Genomic DNA, 17733 nt, shown 5'->3' with positions numbered 1-17733 from the left:
AGGTACATTGAAGCACCATTTTGAAGAAGTACATTTTTGAGCTGACCTAGCTCAATAATTTGAATTCATTACCACACCCCTCACAGCCACACCCACCACTACGGGCCCGGCAGACATCCCTTCTGATGAACTGTCATATGCCCCCAGCAAGATTACACTAAGGGAAATTGGTTCGCTTTTCAGCAAGGCTGACCTTTCTGGGCTCCTGCTCTAAATGTAGTGTATTTATACTGAACATTATAAATTAGCGTTTCGAGGCAGAATCATGAGAGAATTGTGATCTCAGTTCTGAGTGAAAAAGCTATTCATGTTTTTTCTGTAACTGTACCGTAGTTGTATATTTCATGCTTTCTATTCTTCATATTTCTTTGCTCATTTAATTGAACGTGAAATTTCCAAAGTTTTTTACAGAGTAAAAATGACTTCACAGTCATTGATATATATATATATATATATATATATATATATATAATGTATGTATGTATGTATATATATATATATATATAATGTATGTATGTATGTATGTATGTATATATCACACACACACACTTTAAAGGCACATGCAGCTAAATTATACTGGCTAGTGGCAACATATTCATATTCAATGGCCCTGTAGGTTGAGACACAATAAATATTCTGAGAAAATCAGAGCTCATCAGATAGTTGAAGAAAGTTTCCATCTCTGTAAAAACTTTAATTACTACATATATTCCCTCCACAGACTAAATGATGTTATATAAGTATGACACAAATGTCTCCATCTATAGCAAAAACTATCACCTGTGGAAACTTTCATTGACCATTGCTCAGTCTGCAGCTCCCTGTACTGTGCTGTTGCTTGAAGGCCATCAGGAACAGGTCCAACATAATGTTGCATCCTTAAGTTTCTACAGGGCATCTCAATAATACTGATCTTTTTAACCTCAGATAACCTTCTTATAATTTGTGGAAGGGGAAATTCAAACCTCTTCAGTTTACGGAGATAATTTTTATATGGAAAAGCTGAGACGGAGTCCAAACAACCATTCCATTCCAAATTTGATTAAAACTTCAGATCATTTTTGTTTCATAGCCTTCATACTTTTTTGGCGGTATGGATGTGAAATGTCTCCAAAGAGATCTAAAGAGATCTTAGTCTTAAATTGAACTTTTTGAAACTTAAGAAGCCCTGAAATTTATTATTGTTTTTGGCTGTAATCATATTTCATAATGTGAAGCCAGAAATGCTACGTTTCCAATCTGAAATATAAATGTATTTTAACAAGGTGGTGCTGTCATGTTGCTAAATTCCCAGAATTGCCACTGTATTGTTGTGAAGGAGTTTGTTCTTCAAGCATCTAGTTCCTAGTGGCAATTTACTTACTAATTTGAATTATTGCCATAATAAAATAAGCTTGACATTCAACAAATGTATACTACTACTTGATTTAGTAGTAAATATTAAGTATTTATAAAATCCACGAAATGAGCTGGTCCAGATTCAATACGGATCTGGGCCAGACTTGCCCTGATCTGTCCCAAATGTGGACCAGATTCGGTACAGAACTGTTGTGAGGGTTACTGACTGTCTCATTGTTGTATTGATGAGTTAGCGGTATGCTAATGCTGTTGCCCATTAACAAAAACAAAAGGTGTGATACGCTGAAGTATGTCGCTGCTGGTGTTTAAAGCGTTGCCAGTTCTATTGATGATAAGACCTTTCTGAAACAATCTCGGACCATGAAATAGAAAGGCAATTTACTTATAGCTCAGTAGCAGAATCGGTATTTTTTCCGCACCGTGAATGCAACATTTTCCTTGGGTTTCACCTGTTTGCTGTCTGTGGGCCTATACACAGTCGTCTTTGGCTACATCTGATTGGCGAGCATGACTGGCACGCGAGAAGTACGGCACTTCTGATTGGTGAGAATGACTGGTATGTGAGAAGCACGGCACATCTGATTGGTAAGAATGACTGTTATACTGGGACCACGGCATGAATTTGGAAAACTTTTCTCACAGCAGTTTTAAACCCTTAGTCCACCATACTGTTTAAAGCATACACTACATTGCAGCCTTTTTCAATATGCTAACCACGTTGTTTCAAATTGCAATTCCATTTTGAAATTGATAAATCGTCCAGCCCTAGTTAACAGCAATTAACTCTTTTGCTGTATTGCTACCTTTTTAACTGAATGCTGTTTCTTTTCTCACCACTAGGCAAATGGAAAAAGCCATTTCCTGGACTGACGACAAATACTGGCAAGCCTAGGATAAATGGGATGAAGTAATCGACTGGGAAGATGAGGAAAAATCTTCATCCACAACACTTCACCATAACCAGGCTGGCTATTCTAATGGAGGCTCGGATGCTGGCGCGGCAGAAGCCGATGAGCAAGAGAGTCTCCAGCTATATTATCATAACAAAAAGAAAAAGAGTCGCAATACCAAAAACCAAACACCGGTAGCAGAAAAAAGGAGACGTGAAGTTGGCCTTAGTGGACCAAAAGAGGAGGCTGAAGGGTTCATGAAGCTGCATCGGGTGGAGGGACAGAAAATTAATATAAAGGTCACAGATGAAGAAAATGTGAAAATAGAAGACATTGACATAGAAATTGGACTGACAGAGCTTGAAGAAGCTGCTCATTTTGACATTGTTGGGCTTGAAATCGGCAATGTCATTGTGGAAGTGATAGAAGGACTAGACAGAACTAAGTGTGGAAGTCACAGAAGTGGAGGTTGTAAACTGTGACGGATGCCCAATGAATGATGTAGCAGTGGAAATATGTGACCTGCAAATGGACAAAGTGCTACTAAGGCAAGATGACCTCCATTTAAATAAAGCAGGAAAAGTGAAAGTGGCAGCTATTGGTGGGAATGTGGTGGAACTGCCACTGAAGACCTCCAGAACCCACCGAAAAAAGAAAAAGAGGAGGCAAAATTAGGAATACAAGCTTGACCTATCTAATGCTGTCAGCATCAAGAACATCAGGGAGAAGTTAAACATCCTTTTCAGACTTTTAACCACATATTACTGTTAGAAATTAATTAATTACATTTAATGTGGCGAGTTTGAAGTGTATTCTTTAAGAATGAATATCAGGATGAGGAGAGAAAAATTTTGAGTTTAAACAGTAACTGTTACAGCACGGCATTGGTGCAGATGGGGGAAAAAAGGCAATGATCTACGTATGACTCCAAGAAGCATAGGATTTAAAACAATACTACTAAAACAAAGAACCACAAGGGGGTCATAAACAGATGGAGAAACACTAAGGTAAATAACGAAATAAGACTTTACTAGGACACTGGACTAACAAGAAGTCTAAAAAAAAACAGGTAAGGGAATAGAACAAAACCACAAAGAGAAGTATAAACTGAACCAGGTCAGGTAAACTCAACTCAACTTCTAATACAATGACCCACTGGAGAAATGTACTAAGGTAGGAACTTAAATACACACAGAAAACCTGGGAAAACAAAGGATAGGTGTAATTCATAGTCAATTAACCAATCAAGGGAGGTGCAGTAACAATGAGAAACAGGTGGAACTAATTCCAAATGGGCACAGAAACTACGAAGCTTTATGAATATCAAAAGGCTAGGAAATATTAACTGGGAATACAGAGCAAAATCAGAAGGTACAAAACAAATCTCAAACAGAACAGAAGGAGGGTGCAGGAATTAATGACACGAACAAGAACCAAAAACTAAGAAATACAAATAACAGGTGAAGCTGGTTAACAGAGGCCTCTCGATTGACCACCTTGGATGTGGTTCATACGTTATGTAAATAATGTCACTGTACCCAACAACTAGAGCTCGGAATTTTTGGTTTATGTCTTCTTTAATTTCTGAGATATGGAGGCTTTACAGAGGGCTCATAATAAACAAGTGGTGCTAAAAATGGCAAAATTCCACAAGCTATTCGTTTGAGCTATTCTTGCTCTGAAGCTTATACCTTGAACAAAATTATATTTATTTAAACAATGTTTTACTGCAATCAGACATTTTGGAAATCCGGCGGGCTTCTAGGACTTAACCAACTGCAATGTCAGGAAATTAAAAGCTTTGAAGAAATGGTGTCTAATATTATAAGAGTTAAATCTCACTGATGTCCTTTTCCAAATCCAAATGAAGTGTATACTTCCTGTAAAATATCTGTGAAAGAACTTATAACTGACAAAAGTTTAATGGCACCCCTTATTGTTTATTCCATATTTAACAAAAATTAGACTTCTAAATCAGGATGGAAGCCACCTGGATGATGTAGCAGTGGAAGTCTGTGAGCTGCACCCGGAGAAAGTGCTGGTAAGGCAATTTGGCCTTCATGACAGCGAAGCAGGAAAGGTGAAAGTGGCAGCCATGGGAAGGAATGTGGTGGAGCTACTACTGAAGACCTCCAGAACCCGGAGACGAAAGAAAAAGAGGAGGCAAAGCTAAGGATGGAAGCCATATTACAGCAGTCTTACTTGGCACTTCTCCAGGTCAGTCTTCCCATGTTAGACTGACCTGTGTAGACTTACTCGGCACTGCTAACAGATGTCGCAGTCTTCCCATGCAAAACTGACCTGTTAGCAACAAAAACATTAAGCAGAAGTTAAAAATCCTTCTCAGACTTTTAACTTAGTATTACTATTAACTTCTAATAAATAATTACATTTAATGTGGCTATTTTGAAGTGAGTTCTTTAAGACTGAATATCACAGCAGGCAGGGGCATGGTGCAGGCGAAGAAAAGAAGGCGATGATCCATTTGCGGCTCCAAGAGACAACGGGGCTTTATTGAGGAAACTAAACATACAAAAGGAAACCAGGCAGAGCAGCACAGAGTAACATGACAACACCTACTGTAATAACTGACTTGAGGACAGAGCAGGGCAGGCACTTAAATACACAGAAAACTGGGGATTCCACTCTATAGAGTAGAGAAGCCAGTTGATTTTCTCCCTTTTATATTTGGAAATACATGTCCTGGCTTTGAAAGGTGGGACTGGTGTAAAGGAGAGTGTGTGGTAGGTAATGAAGACACTCACGTCAAACTATTTGGCAAAGGGCATCAACATGTGAGGGTTAAATGAAAAGACTGGCTTCCAGCTTTAATTGTTGAACAATGTTGTGATAAGTAAGTTTGTTTCTGATCAAATTTACTATGTTCTATGTATTAAACCAGCTTTGAGCTTGACATTTAGGAACAGAAATCACAAGGCAGGTTTCCATTAAGCTACTTAATCTGAAATTTGAAATTGCAAGTCAAAAAATTAGTATTGGAAATGCTTGAATTTTGGAAAAACTACCTCAAAGTTTGTACACGCACGTGAGAGTTTTTCGGACGATTCAACAAAGCAATCTTTTGCAAAATTGAAATGAAATCCTTTTAGCATTTAAATCACATGACAGAGTGATGGCTATGTGCTTCTCTGTTGGAATTGGTTCCCTCGGGCTTCTGTTTTGCGCATAACCATAATGGAAACCTAGCTACAGTCATTTTTAATGGTAGAAAATGAAGCCTTTCATGCTTGCCCTTTTAAAATTAGCTCTCATAGGTTACGGCCAGACTGGTGTGTGAATGTGCCCTGCGATGCGCTGGCCCCCCATCCTGGGTTGTTCCCTGCTTTGTGCCCATTGCTTCCGGGATAGGCTCTGGACCCCCCACGACCCAGTAGGATAAGCGGTTTGGAAAATGGATGGATAGGCTTAAAAAAACAGTACAAAAAGTCTTTCATTTATGTCATTGGCCTTTCAATTTGTAAGGACACTAATAACATGGCAACAAGAAGAGGGCTGCAATTAGGGATAGGTATCAATGCTGCTACGCTCATTGATACTGCTTATGGGGTCCTAGTCCTTATTACTTTGCAATAAAAAAACATTTTATTATGAACAAAACCAGCATTGTTTTATTAATACCTTACCAAAAGATCTTCCTTCTGCAATAGCTCAGTGACAAAAATGTACTATAAAAAGATTTCATAAAATAATCATGTCTGCTAGTGAAAAAAGGACTTTGCAGCGTCAGTCTGATAATCTACAGAAAGTTAACGCAAGTGTACTGTATGTAGAGCTGGGTGATACATTGAAAAAAATATCATATTGTGATTATAAACATTCATATTGTCATCAATTTCAATATTATGATATAGCCCAAACACTTTCTTGCCTAATGAAGAGTTACAATCTGCTATTTTTATACAAATTCCATCAAAGTGTGAGTGTCCTGTTTGGTGTGATTTATCATAGTGGAGAGTGGGGGCCTAATCATTATGAATGCGCACTTGTAATCAAAAGACTGCTGGTTTAAATCCCCTACTGACAAGGTAACACCTCCCCCCCAAGCATTGCTCCCCAGGTGCTGCTATGTCACATATGGGTTAAATACAGAGGACACATTTTGTTGCTGTGTGTCATCAATGATCACTGATCACCTAATTCTATGCTCCATAACTATTAGTAAAAAAATCTGGTCATCTTAATCTGAAAAACTGAAAACCAACTGTCATACTTTTCTGTTACTGTTTAGAATATCAATATCGAAATAAATGGAAATGACTGGGGAGAAAGCCAATAATTCAGACAGATAGAGAGACAGACAGACACTCAGGCCACATATTCATATCTTTGTGGGGACCATTCATTCATTTTTATGTGAAAAACCCTCATCTCAACAATGACAACCTTGTTCTGGTCTGTTCCCTGCCTTGAATCCATAGGCTTCAGACCCCTGCACCCCTTAATAGGACAAGCAGTTTAAAAAAATGGATGGAAAACATATTTAGGACTGCATGATTGTGATATCACAATATCATATTGAGTGATATTACGATATTTATAAAGCCAAAAAGGAGATGAAATTACCCGAAAAAAACTTCTGCCAAATATAATGTATCTAAACATGCAGTCAGGTCCATAAATATTGGGACATCAACACAATTCTAATCTTTTTGGCTCTATACACCACCACTATGGATTTGAAATGAAACGAACAAGATGTGCTTTAACTGCAGACTTTCAGCTTTAATTTGAGGGTATTTACATACAAATCAGGTGAACGATGTAGGAATTACAACAGTTTGTACATGTGCCTCCCAGTTTTTAAGGGACCAAAAGTAATGGGACAATTGGCTGCTCAGCTGTTCCATGGCCAGGCGTGTGTCATTCCCTCATTATCTAATGTACAAGGAGCAGATGAAAGGTCTAGAGTTCATTTCAAGTGTGCTATTTGCATTTGGAATCTGTTGCTGTCAACTCCCAATATTTATGGACCTGACTGTAGAGTGTGTCATGTCTGTTGGTGTAGTAAGTCGTATTAGACACTAAGCGGTGCTGACTAATGCGATACACAGACATGGACAAATTTCTTGGTTCTCGTACACAAAAAAAACACATCTCTGAAATAACTTGACAAAAGTTTAATAGCATCCCTTACTGTTTATTCCATATTTAACACAAATCAGACTTCGTTTTTGATTATGTATTCAGTTGAATATTTTACATAATTAGACAAATGAAAATGGCAGGGAAAAAAGATGGTGCCCTTAATTTAATATTTTGTGGCACCACCTTTTGCAGCAATGACAACAAAAGTGCAACAAAATGTAATACTTGGCTTACTAACTCATTAATATAGATCTTTTGGTCCAGGATTCTGAACACTTATGAAAAGTCATGTTATGCTGTGACTCTGGATATTGCCCCATTGATGTCTCATTTGGCTAGACTCAACTGCAACCTTCTTTCCCAGCTGGGCTGCCCAGATACAAACTAGGCTGTAGACCCCTAATCTACATGTACAAATCTGCCATTTTATCTATGGTTGAATGAAAAGGTTACTGGAGTAAGCAGGGAGGCACCTGTGTCAATACAGGGGTCAAAACATAAAGAGGGTATTCAGGTCTAAAAAGAATAAGGCTCAGTGCAGTAAACTGATGCAGGAGGAGACGATTTATCTGAAAGTTAAAGAACATGTGTTAATGCCCAGAGGTTTATTGGAAAATCACATTTTTAAATGATTATTTTCCCCTGCAACAGGTTAACCATATAGCATAACTTACCATGGTGATTTACCCTACTAACGTAAACGAGTGTCATGATATGGGAAACTCAAACACACCTCTGGCTTTGATATTCAGCTTATTCCTGCTTTGTGATACAGGCCCCAGGTTAAAAGTTACACAATTTAAAGTTCCCATACAGAATAAATAGGGCTACATTTCATTAAAATTAGCAACCAGTAGAAAATGTTTAGTACAGTGTAACAAATGTTTTTAATATTATAATGAGCAGATGGGTTATGTTGTTTGGTGCAATTCACAAGACTGGCAACAGTTATAATTTAACCTCATTGTGGTTTTATTGCCCCCCTACCAGGCAGACAGCGTATACACACTGCTCATATGCTAGTCGCCTGGATTACTTGTAGCACACAAGGTGGCCACACAGCAAAATAACACCACTATTCATGATACAGGGAACTATTTACACTACTTACAGCGTTGGCACCAGTCCAGCATGCCATCCTGCCCGACGGTTACCTCCAGAGCTACAATATTTTCATAATGTTTATTTTAATGACTAGTATACGACCAATTTTGTTCAGTTTACGAAAAAAGATTCGACTCTTTGAATCACTGATTCATTCACTTCAAAAACAAGCTGTAGGCCAAAAAAAAAACTAGAATAATGTCATAACATTGTAAAATCTTTAGCCGGAAAACAATATAAACACTATAAAAAGCAAGCAACAAAATAAATTATAAGTTTATGCAGTTGTTAAAATGTAGGCTATCGAAGTAGTACTCATATTACAACTGTATGTTTATAAATGTCGCTACATAAATATATTAAATTCCAGTAGATGGCGTACAACACTCTAATGCGTACAACAGTCAGACCGTGAACTGTGAGTGTCTGCAGTTCGTTCCTTCATTCAGTGAAGGAACTTGCAATGGTACTTCAGTTCAGTAGTGGCGTACTGGTTCGTCAGTCAGTGTACTGAGAATGCCAGTCACTCGATGAGAGTGAACTCATCTATGGGAGGTGTATGGTGTCTTCTGCCAAGTCACTCATTGGCTAGTTGTTATGACCGTTTTGCTGATACAGTTTACTAATATGTTATTTCCCAAAGGCAGTCATTGAATTGAAGATGACAGCTCCCGATCAACGCGGAATGTCATTTATCACTCTGTATGCATCACACAAACATATAAAATATGCTTTGGCTAAAAATAATACATCAAGAATGAGACTATTACAGTACACCTCAACTTCGCTGTTTACAAAGGTCACATATGTTAACGCTATAGAAAACCTGAGTTAAAGGGATAAAATCTGCAGGATCAACAGATAACCTACCGTATCATTAAAAAAAAGTTTTTAGAAAATATACATGTGCATGCATAAATACAATTATTTTTTCGGATCAAGCCCGTTCGACGTCATCATTCAAAAAAAGAAAAATACAACAAACAACCACGTGACCCAGTCATGTCCAAATGCCGAAAATATTTTTAGTCACGTGACATAGAGTGCGAATAGGAAAAAGGGTATGACGTGTATGAGTTATGCACTAGTTAAAGGAGAGGAAACGCTTTGAATAGAATCACAAAACATGAATATTAATCATCTATTTTATATTATACATGAGTAACCTATGAGCTCCTCATGTATAATGAGTAAGTTTAACTCCATTTTTATTATACAATAAGCACAAGTATTCGTCAGATCAAAGCTGCTATCGTCTAATCGAAAGTAAGAATAAACTGCCTGGTGTGGGGGGGGGGGGGTATACGTAACTATCAATTTAAGGAGAATTGACTTAATAACAGTCCCTCTCAGTATGTGTTGTGATCTGCAACGGGACACGTACGTGGCTTTGTTAGTTTAACCATGCAGATGCACTGCACAAATGTCACTTTCAAAGTCACTGTTATTCAGACAAAGACCTCGTAAGCACTTCTTTCTCATACAAAACGCATATTCTCCCGCCGATACACATGGGTCGAACAACCAACAGATGCTTCTGATCGAGGAAACATTACCAGAGCGTCTATATTATTCAGCAAAAAGTACATGGATAGTACGGTTCAGAAATGCTATAAAGTTTTCTTAACATTCGATTAATATTATTTTAATACACGTGTTTCTTAGCTCTTGCGTAATGTATGAATAAAAGTTACAGAAAAAAATCTTCACTCAGTTCCTTTGAGGTTATATGCTAATTTCTTTTGGAAATGTATCAAACTTTCAAATATGTATTTATTGCATCGGTACATGCAGGGCATCTTTTTGTCTCTATGCACGTGCCCCGCGCGGAGGGGTCGGGTCAGCCCCAAGGCGAATTCTGACTGAAATGCAATTATTACAGACCCGGTATTTAATAAAAGCGTCCTACATATTTTTTTTCTCTCATTCGGAACATTTTGCCACGCACACGTCTACGGACAGGTTGACTATCCTTGCTCGTGCTTTATTGGCAAGCCCTGAATCCACCTTTAAGTCTGTAATTAAGAAGAAAATGCAGGAAGCACGAGCACGGCGGCCACGAAGCGGTTAAATTACAATTCGCGGGACGAGCCCCTCTCACTCCCTCGCTAGGCCGGCCTCTCGGTAACTATGTCATTTGCGGCGCGGCTGTGTGACACCGTGCCGAAAGCCATCCAGCCATCAGTCCATCACATCATCATATTAAAAAAAGAAAAGAAGCGAAGCTCCAAAAGATGGCGGCCTTTAATGTCTTATCAAGAGCCGACAAAATTATCTACAGAAATTTATCAGCAGCTTGCGGAGCTCATTTAAACGCCGCTGCACGTTCTGTGAACAAGGTTGGTGACGTTTAATTAGCGCTTGAATATCTGAATGTCGGAATTGGGGAGCTGGGCGTCCTGGTGTTAGTTAATCGCGTTACTTCCGAACCATAAATAGAATATTTAATATTGAAATAACAGCATCGCGTCGTCAAAATATTTATATTGCTTTAGCAGTATTCATTGAAATTGTACTTCTCCGATTTTTTGACTGGGTATCGTTACATTAAATATGACACCTTGCCCTGTAATATTTCCTGGAACATCGAGTCACATTTTATTTACGTTTATGCTATGTCAGTATCGTTACCCCGGATTTTCGTTTATGAATTATGCTTTTATTTTTTTTATGAGGTAGTAGTCTGAACCGAATGTAAGATATTTACCACCAGAGAAAACAGTATTGTATTACCTGACCTTGGTGAATAGTTGGCTGGTGAATTAATTCTTCAGCTGGACTAATTTACTTAGGATTTACACGTTTCTAAATGAATATTTAGGCTAGAGCTTATAAATCCAATGACAGTAAACCACCTTTTTTCCTATTGTCTCGTGCCCCTTTTTGTCCCGCGTGTGGCGCGTTTTGTGACCCCATTTTTGCACAACCACAGAGACGCACTTTGTATTTAATGCATGCTCATTTTGTTTATATGCACGAATAATATTTAATCAGCAAATCACACACACACATATGTGTAGCATATCTGCTGTAAAACGTGAGGCCTATATATATATATAAAAAACTGTGGTCCTGGCTAGCTTTCTGTTACCGAAGGTAACCTCAGGAATCTCAAAACTGTGATACCACAGAGAAAGATATGGGCGGTTATGTGGGGGTGGATTAACTATTCAAGGAGTCTTTTTGCGAATGTTTTTGAATGATTATTTTCATATTATGTGTTTATTTTGTAAAGTGTTTGCATTATGGCCTTCAGATCCATTCATATAAGCAGTGGCTTTGCAGGACTGCTGTGGGCCAGACAGGGGTGCTGTTTAGTGATCTTCATTGCCTCTGCACCCTCCAGGAAGGGCATGGCCAATCCCCCTTGCCAAGTGTCTTATCTTAATGAGATAGAAAGGTTGGTTTACTTTGCATCAGAAACCTGAATTATTCTAGTAATATAAAATAATTTAACCCCATACAAATGAAAGTACTAGCAGCCCATAATTTAGGGGGATCTGTGTCTTGACAGTGGAAACAACCAGATGCAAATTCTGGCTTTTCTTTTCTTTCTTTTCTTTTGGTATCACTGTTGTATTTATTGCTGATACAGATGTACGCAATATAATTGTTGTATCATTATACAAACAAATTGCCTGTGTGGTCGTAACCCGCACTTGCTCTGATAAGCTACCAGAAATGCAGCAGTATGAATAACTGTGCCCTGCTAAGGTTTTGGTAGCCTAGGAAACTCTTATTAGTTCAGTTGTGTTCTGTAAGAGAGCGGATCGTTTTTTTTTGTTAGTCAGCTGTGAGGCCCATGGCTCTTAAAGGCATGCGGGCACGGAGCACCTTTTTAGGCTTTTGTTAAAATCAGGATGGGGCTCCAATGGTGCGTTTTGTTCTCTGTGCTGGTTATAGAGGGCTGGTTTGCGCAAGTGGAGAATGGGTTACACTCCTTTACACTTCCTTTAATTTAACCAGTATTTTTAATTTGTCGCTCTGTATGAGAACCTCACCCTCTTTCTGGTTCATAATTAGTGTTCTCATAATTGTATTATGGGTGTGATTTGAAAATCCTGGGGGAGGGTGGCAGGTAGTAAGTTAACCTCAAGGTAACTAATGTTTTATGAACAAGATTCATGATCTGAAGTGGATTAGCCACCCGCATGCTTCTTCTGTTACTTCCCTTTACTGATTACCTTGCCTAGTGAGCAGTACTGAGATATATGAGACCTTTTGTTGTTGCATGTCTCTGAAGCATGGTTTAGTTTCCCCGGCATAATTTGGTGTTGATGCATGTATTTCTCCACTTCCTTCAGACTTGTGGTTGTTACCTCTCTACATCCAGCAACCGGAAAGCCCAGTTCTACAACAACCCCTTAGATGCAGTGAAAGACATTCCTAGTGGCTCCACATTACTGGTGGGAGGTAAGCTGTGAAGTTTTCTCGACTCTCTATGCAAACACACTTTAAGCGGATGATGACGCTCACCCTTCACTTTCCCCTCCCCCTCCCCCTCCCCCACCCTCTCCCCTGAGGCCCATCCTGTGGTGATGTTTGCGGAGATTCATGTAACGGGCAGTTCACATATTTGCTGGATCCTCTTTCACGGGTTTGTGTGTTTGCTGTAAACATGTGCTGAGCGTCCACTGCGCTTAAGTCTTGCGATCTAGTTAATTTACCTGCCTAGTTTTCTACTGCCACCCTCTCAAATAGCAACCACTTTCCTTTGCCAAACGGAACAGATCTGAACTGGATCTTCCTGTAGATCTAGTCATGCTGTCTTAAGGGTGTCATGTGACCAAAAGAGGTGCCCTAGGCCTGGTGTCCATGAGCCTAACCATCAGTACTAAACATCTCTCCCCCACAGGCAGACTGAGCTGTCTTAAATCTGGATATTCTTTGGTTTCAGCATGGATCCCCTTAGCCAGCCCAGTATGCCCAATAAGCGAAGCCCACTTCACTCCAATTTATACCATGATATGACTTCAGATTAGCCCTGGAGGCCCACAAACCTCCGATTCTGATACCATGCTCTGGAGAACATCTGGTAATGATTTGCATTAAGTGCACCTTCATAATACAGTTATAATGCATTCATAGAACATTAATAAGCAGCACGTAAGTATACCTTAATATGAAGGCTTACTTAAATTTCTGTCCATGCATTATGAAGATACACTTGATGCAAATCGTCACCAATGTCTGTATTTGATGTATATTAAAGCTGTCATATCTTGTTCATTGAAAGTGTTATGAATGGAATAATTTAAGGCATGTTAATGTATACTTACATGCTGCTTATTAATGCTTTATGAATGCATTATGAAGGTGCACTTAATGTAAATCATTACCTAACTACTTATAATGTTTTTTGTTTAATGGACTGTCATTCATGTCCTATGTGTTGAAATGAGTATTATGAAGTAATCCATAGAAACAACCATCATGTATACAAATAAACATAAATACTAGTTAAATAAATTACTTCATTACAGTTTGACTGAGAAATGAGTCTTTGAATGTTCCTTCACCCTGTTTCGGATGTGATAATCCTATGTGTTCAGACGGTAATAAGTCTGAACGTCAGCTGTCTGATATTCCTGTCTTCTCTTGAGGGTTTGGTCTATGTGGAATTCCGGAGAACCTGATTAACAGTTTGTTGAAGACTGGTGTCAAGAGCCTCACTGCGGTCAGCAATAACGCTGGGTAAGGCATCACCTGGTTCTAAACTCCTATATTCTATCCATCCATTTTCTGTAATCTCTTGTCCTATTCAGGGTTGCGGGGGGCGGGGGTCTGGAGCTTATCCCAGAATCTATGGGTGCAAGGCAGGAAGCAACCCAGGATGGGGCGCCAACCCGTTGCAAGGCACATGCACACCCCATTCACTCGCACATGCACACCTATGCACAATTTGGTAACTGCAATAAACTTCTATTAGTATGGAGACACAAATAGAAACCTCTATTAGTCATCAGTGAACAGTTTAATTATTTAAACGGACTTGCTGTCAGATTGTTGTCAGTGCAGCAAATATCAGTGTTCTCAAAATACTAGCCAATTTGACTAACACCATTTTTAATTGTGAATATAATCAAACTCAATGATAAGTTGTTGAAATGAGTGATATGAAGTAATCCATAGAAACAACCATCATGTATACAAATAAACATAAATACTAGTTAAATAAATTACTTCATAAAATTTAATTTCATTGGTCGATTGGATGTCACACACTATCAGCAGTCAGAGGCGAATGGGCATATTCCATCTACAGTAAATAGTCACAAACTCACAATCGTGAAAAAGTGGACATAAATGGTTTTCATTAGACAGCAATGATATTTGGACAATGAAATAAAACTGCTCCAGGATCTCGTGAGTAGTATGCTTAGTTCTTGTAATCTGGTGACTTTTGCATTGTGCTCTGGGCAGATGATTGGTGCAGCCCCCTTTCTTCCTCTTTGGGTTGGACAGTGTAATGCAGTACGCCTTCTGCTGCCAGTGGTTGGCTATGTCATGTGCTCTATCATATTGTTTTAATAGCTCACATTATTGTTACGGCTGGAGCTGTAATGGCTGCAGCATAATTTAGAACAAATTGCTGTGTAAACTACTTTGTGGCATTTTTAGATGATTGTACTGGAAGATGGGTTTTAATTAGTGCCCCTGGATGGTGTGGTCAGGGCAGCAAATCAAGCCCATGCCTGATGCAAATGCTGCCAAGTCTTGTTAGGCCCAAGTGTGTGAAGGGCACAATCTCGACTTATATCTAGGGAATTTCAGCCTTTTCTTGCAATACTGGGTTGACACAAGCTCAGTGTAACACCCAGTTTGATTTAGTTTGATTCATGAGGTGGGGCCGCATTTCTCACCTTATTGCGTTATGGAAAGTAAGATCTCTGCTCTGAAGTTACTTGACAGGTGGTGCATGGTTACTTTTAACCTGATTCATCTGGTTTGTCGATCGCTTCCCCCAATAAGGCAGGCGTGCTGCCCAGATGACACGATGACTGTGCATAATCATGTTCCATCATGGAGCTCCTCTGACTTGCAGCTGCCCGTAATCCGAGACTCTGCTTTTTATAGCTTGGTTTCACTTTTACTGCTCTACTTTTAGCCCCTGCATTTTCCTGCAGAAAGCAAACCCTGGACATGCATTCACCTTTACTTTTACTTTATGCACTTATTCTTGTGGCTTCCAGAGTCTTTTGTCTGCTGCAAACTGTCCCATATATATTTTTTTCATTTCTTTAATGGTTTACTTTGATGTATAGGTGGAAGCTCAGTTTTGCATTCATGAAAGGCTGTCTGAGTTTGCTGTGCCAAGAGGAGGGTAAATGAGGTTCTGGCTTAGGTTTTAGTCTGTCGACCAATTTAAAGGTACATTTCCATTTTCCAAAGCTTTCTTACTTGCACCTGCCTCAGTCATTCAGTCATTTTTGATTTGGCATGTATTATTGCACAAGAAACCTTGAAAGGTTGGTTAAATATTTGCAAAGAAATTGATACGCTCTCACGTTGTTCTCCTTTCTGAGAGTCGTACTCTGGTGACCTCACGCAATGGATAAGGTTATAAAGTTTATTTCCATAAAGTAGGAGTGCAGCTATGTGGGGTGTAACCATGTAAACCTGTTTCTCTTGTTTAAAAAGTGTCTTATAGTGTGAATCATTAGTGTTTTGGACCTCGTTTGAGGGGGAAATTTCTGCAAAGTGTGTGTGTGTGTGTGTCTGTCAAGTATATACTGAATAAGGTTCTCTCTGTGATGTTCTTTACAAACAATATGTAGATGTTCTGGAAAGTTTGAATGAGTAAAAAGTGGTGACTGGTAATGCAGTATATGGTACCATGGCTCAGCCTCATACCTCCAGGTTGAGAGTTCAGATTCTGCCTCTGCTTTCTGTATGTGGAGTTTTTATGTTCATCCTGCTTCACATGGGTTTTCTGGTTTCCTATCGCAGTCCAAAGACATGCAGTTAGGCTTTGTGTCTCAAATCGAATTGCCCGTGTGTGTGTGTGTGTGTGTGTGTGTGTGTGTGTCAGGTCTCCTCCGCTTGACCCTGACCGAGATTGATGGATAGAACTAAATTTTATGACTGATTATTATTCTTGATTTGATCGATTTTTGCATATACTTGCTAACATCATGATAGAGCTGGGGGATATGATGATATTATTGATATTTCATGATACGAGACAAGTAACTTGGTGTCTACTTGACAGTGACTAATCAGCGATTATTGCCTGTATTGGAGAAGTAGGCTTAGACTACACACAAAGCAAGACAAAAGCCAGCCATTAAAGTGCAACTTCCTGGTGGGAAGCCAGACCGCCTTTGTAGCCTAACTACAGGTTCCTTCTTTGCAGCTCCTTTCAGTTATGGGTATAGCCAAAACTTGAAAAAAAAGTACCATTGACAATTTTTGGATGAGCTAGGCTAGGCTGTTAATTTGTTTTAAAAGCTTGCCGGTTCTGGTGTGCAGACAGTCCCTTACTGGAAAATAAAATGCCATGTCTCGTATTGATCCATGCAAATATGCCATTTGTCCCATATTTTCATGCACATTTCTATGAAACCACTAAGGGGACATGGGAGGACAAAAATAATACAATACCAAGTCCTTTTGCGAGACGTCACAAAACTTTGTTTTAAGTAATTGACTGTCAGGGACAAAGCAAACCATTTAAGTTTCAAATCGTGTATTTTGCTACATGATGATATTTGTATTGCATCCATTAGAAGTACAATGGCTGCGTTGGTGGATCGATCATTCCATTTTCCTAGGGTCTGGTACCCTTCACCTTTCTTTCTCCCCCCATATGGTTGCCCACCCAAATAGAAATTTTTGTGGATATTCATTTTAATGTTACAATTCTTCAAATGAAAACATTCAGATTGATGGAATCCATATTTCAGTATTAATGTGAATGTACATCCCCAATCCATATACTTCTATAAACGCTAATATCAGGGAGGTATTCCAGATAGTGTCCCGTTTAGAACTTAACCACACCACGGTAAAGCAAGCGTTATATTCGAAATTCAGTCTTTCATTTATAGTATGGTTTAACAAAAGCAAGCAACGCTCCTTGGTTTTCCAGGTTTCTTTATTAGTGAATTGTACTTGCTATTGGAAGGTTCGCATGCACACTTCACGTCACTGGTAGTGAATGGACACAGTGTAATTATTAATAAATTTGTTTAAAAATATGCAATCTGAAAATTATATGGTGTGCATTGTCACTTGTAGTTTAACACGCTTTACTGCATGTCATTTTATAGTT

The 17733-nt window shown here is 38.9% G+C and overlaps 1 protein-coding gene across 1 annotated transcript in view; it reads left to right on the top strand.

The window, feature by feature from the left end:
* The first annotated feature begins 10573 nt into the window (after window positions 1-10573).
* oxct1a (3-oxoacid CoA transferase 1a) overlaps window positions 10574-17733 on the top strand; it is a 59950-nt gene continuing 52790 nt past the window's right edge. The window contains exons 1-3 of the mRNA XM_049001309.1: window positions 10574-10798; window positions 12764-12872; window positions 14063-14153. Coding sequence (XP_048857266.1) covers window positions 10694-10798; window positions 12764-12872; window positions 14063-14153 — 305 coding nt within the window. The 5' untranslated portion in view covers window positions 10574-10693. The remainder of the gene's footprint in view (window positions 10799-12763; window positions 12873-14062; window positions 14154-17733) is intronic.

The sequence above is a fragment of the Brienomyrus brachyistius genome, chromosome 2 (genome assembly GCF_023856365.1).
Source record: "Brienomyrus brachyistius isolate T26 chromosome 2, BBRACH_0.4, whole genome shotgun sequence".
Taxonomy (NCBI): domain Eukaryota; kingdom Metazoa; phylum Chordata; class Actinopteri; order Osteoglossiformes; family Mormyridae; genus Brienomyrus; species Brienomyrus brachyistius.
The sequence above is the reverse complement of the archived record's forward strand: the minus strand, read 5'-3'. Positions and strand labels throughout refer to the sequence as shown.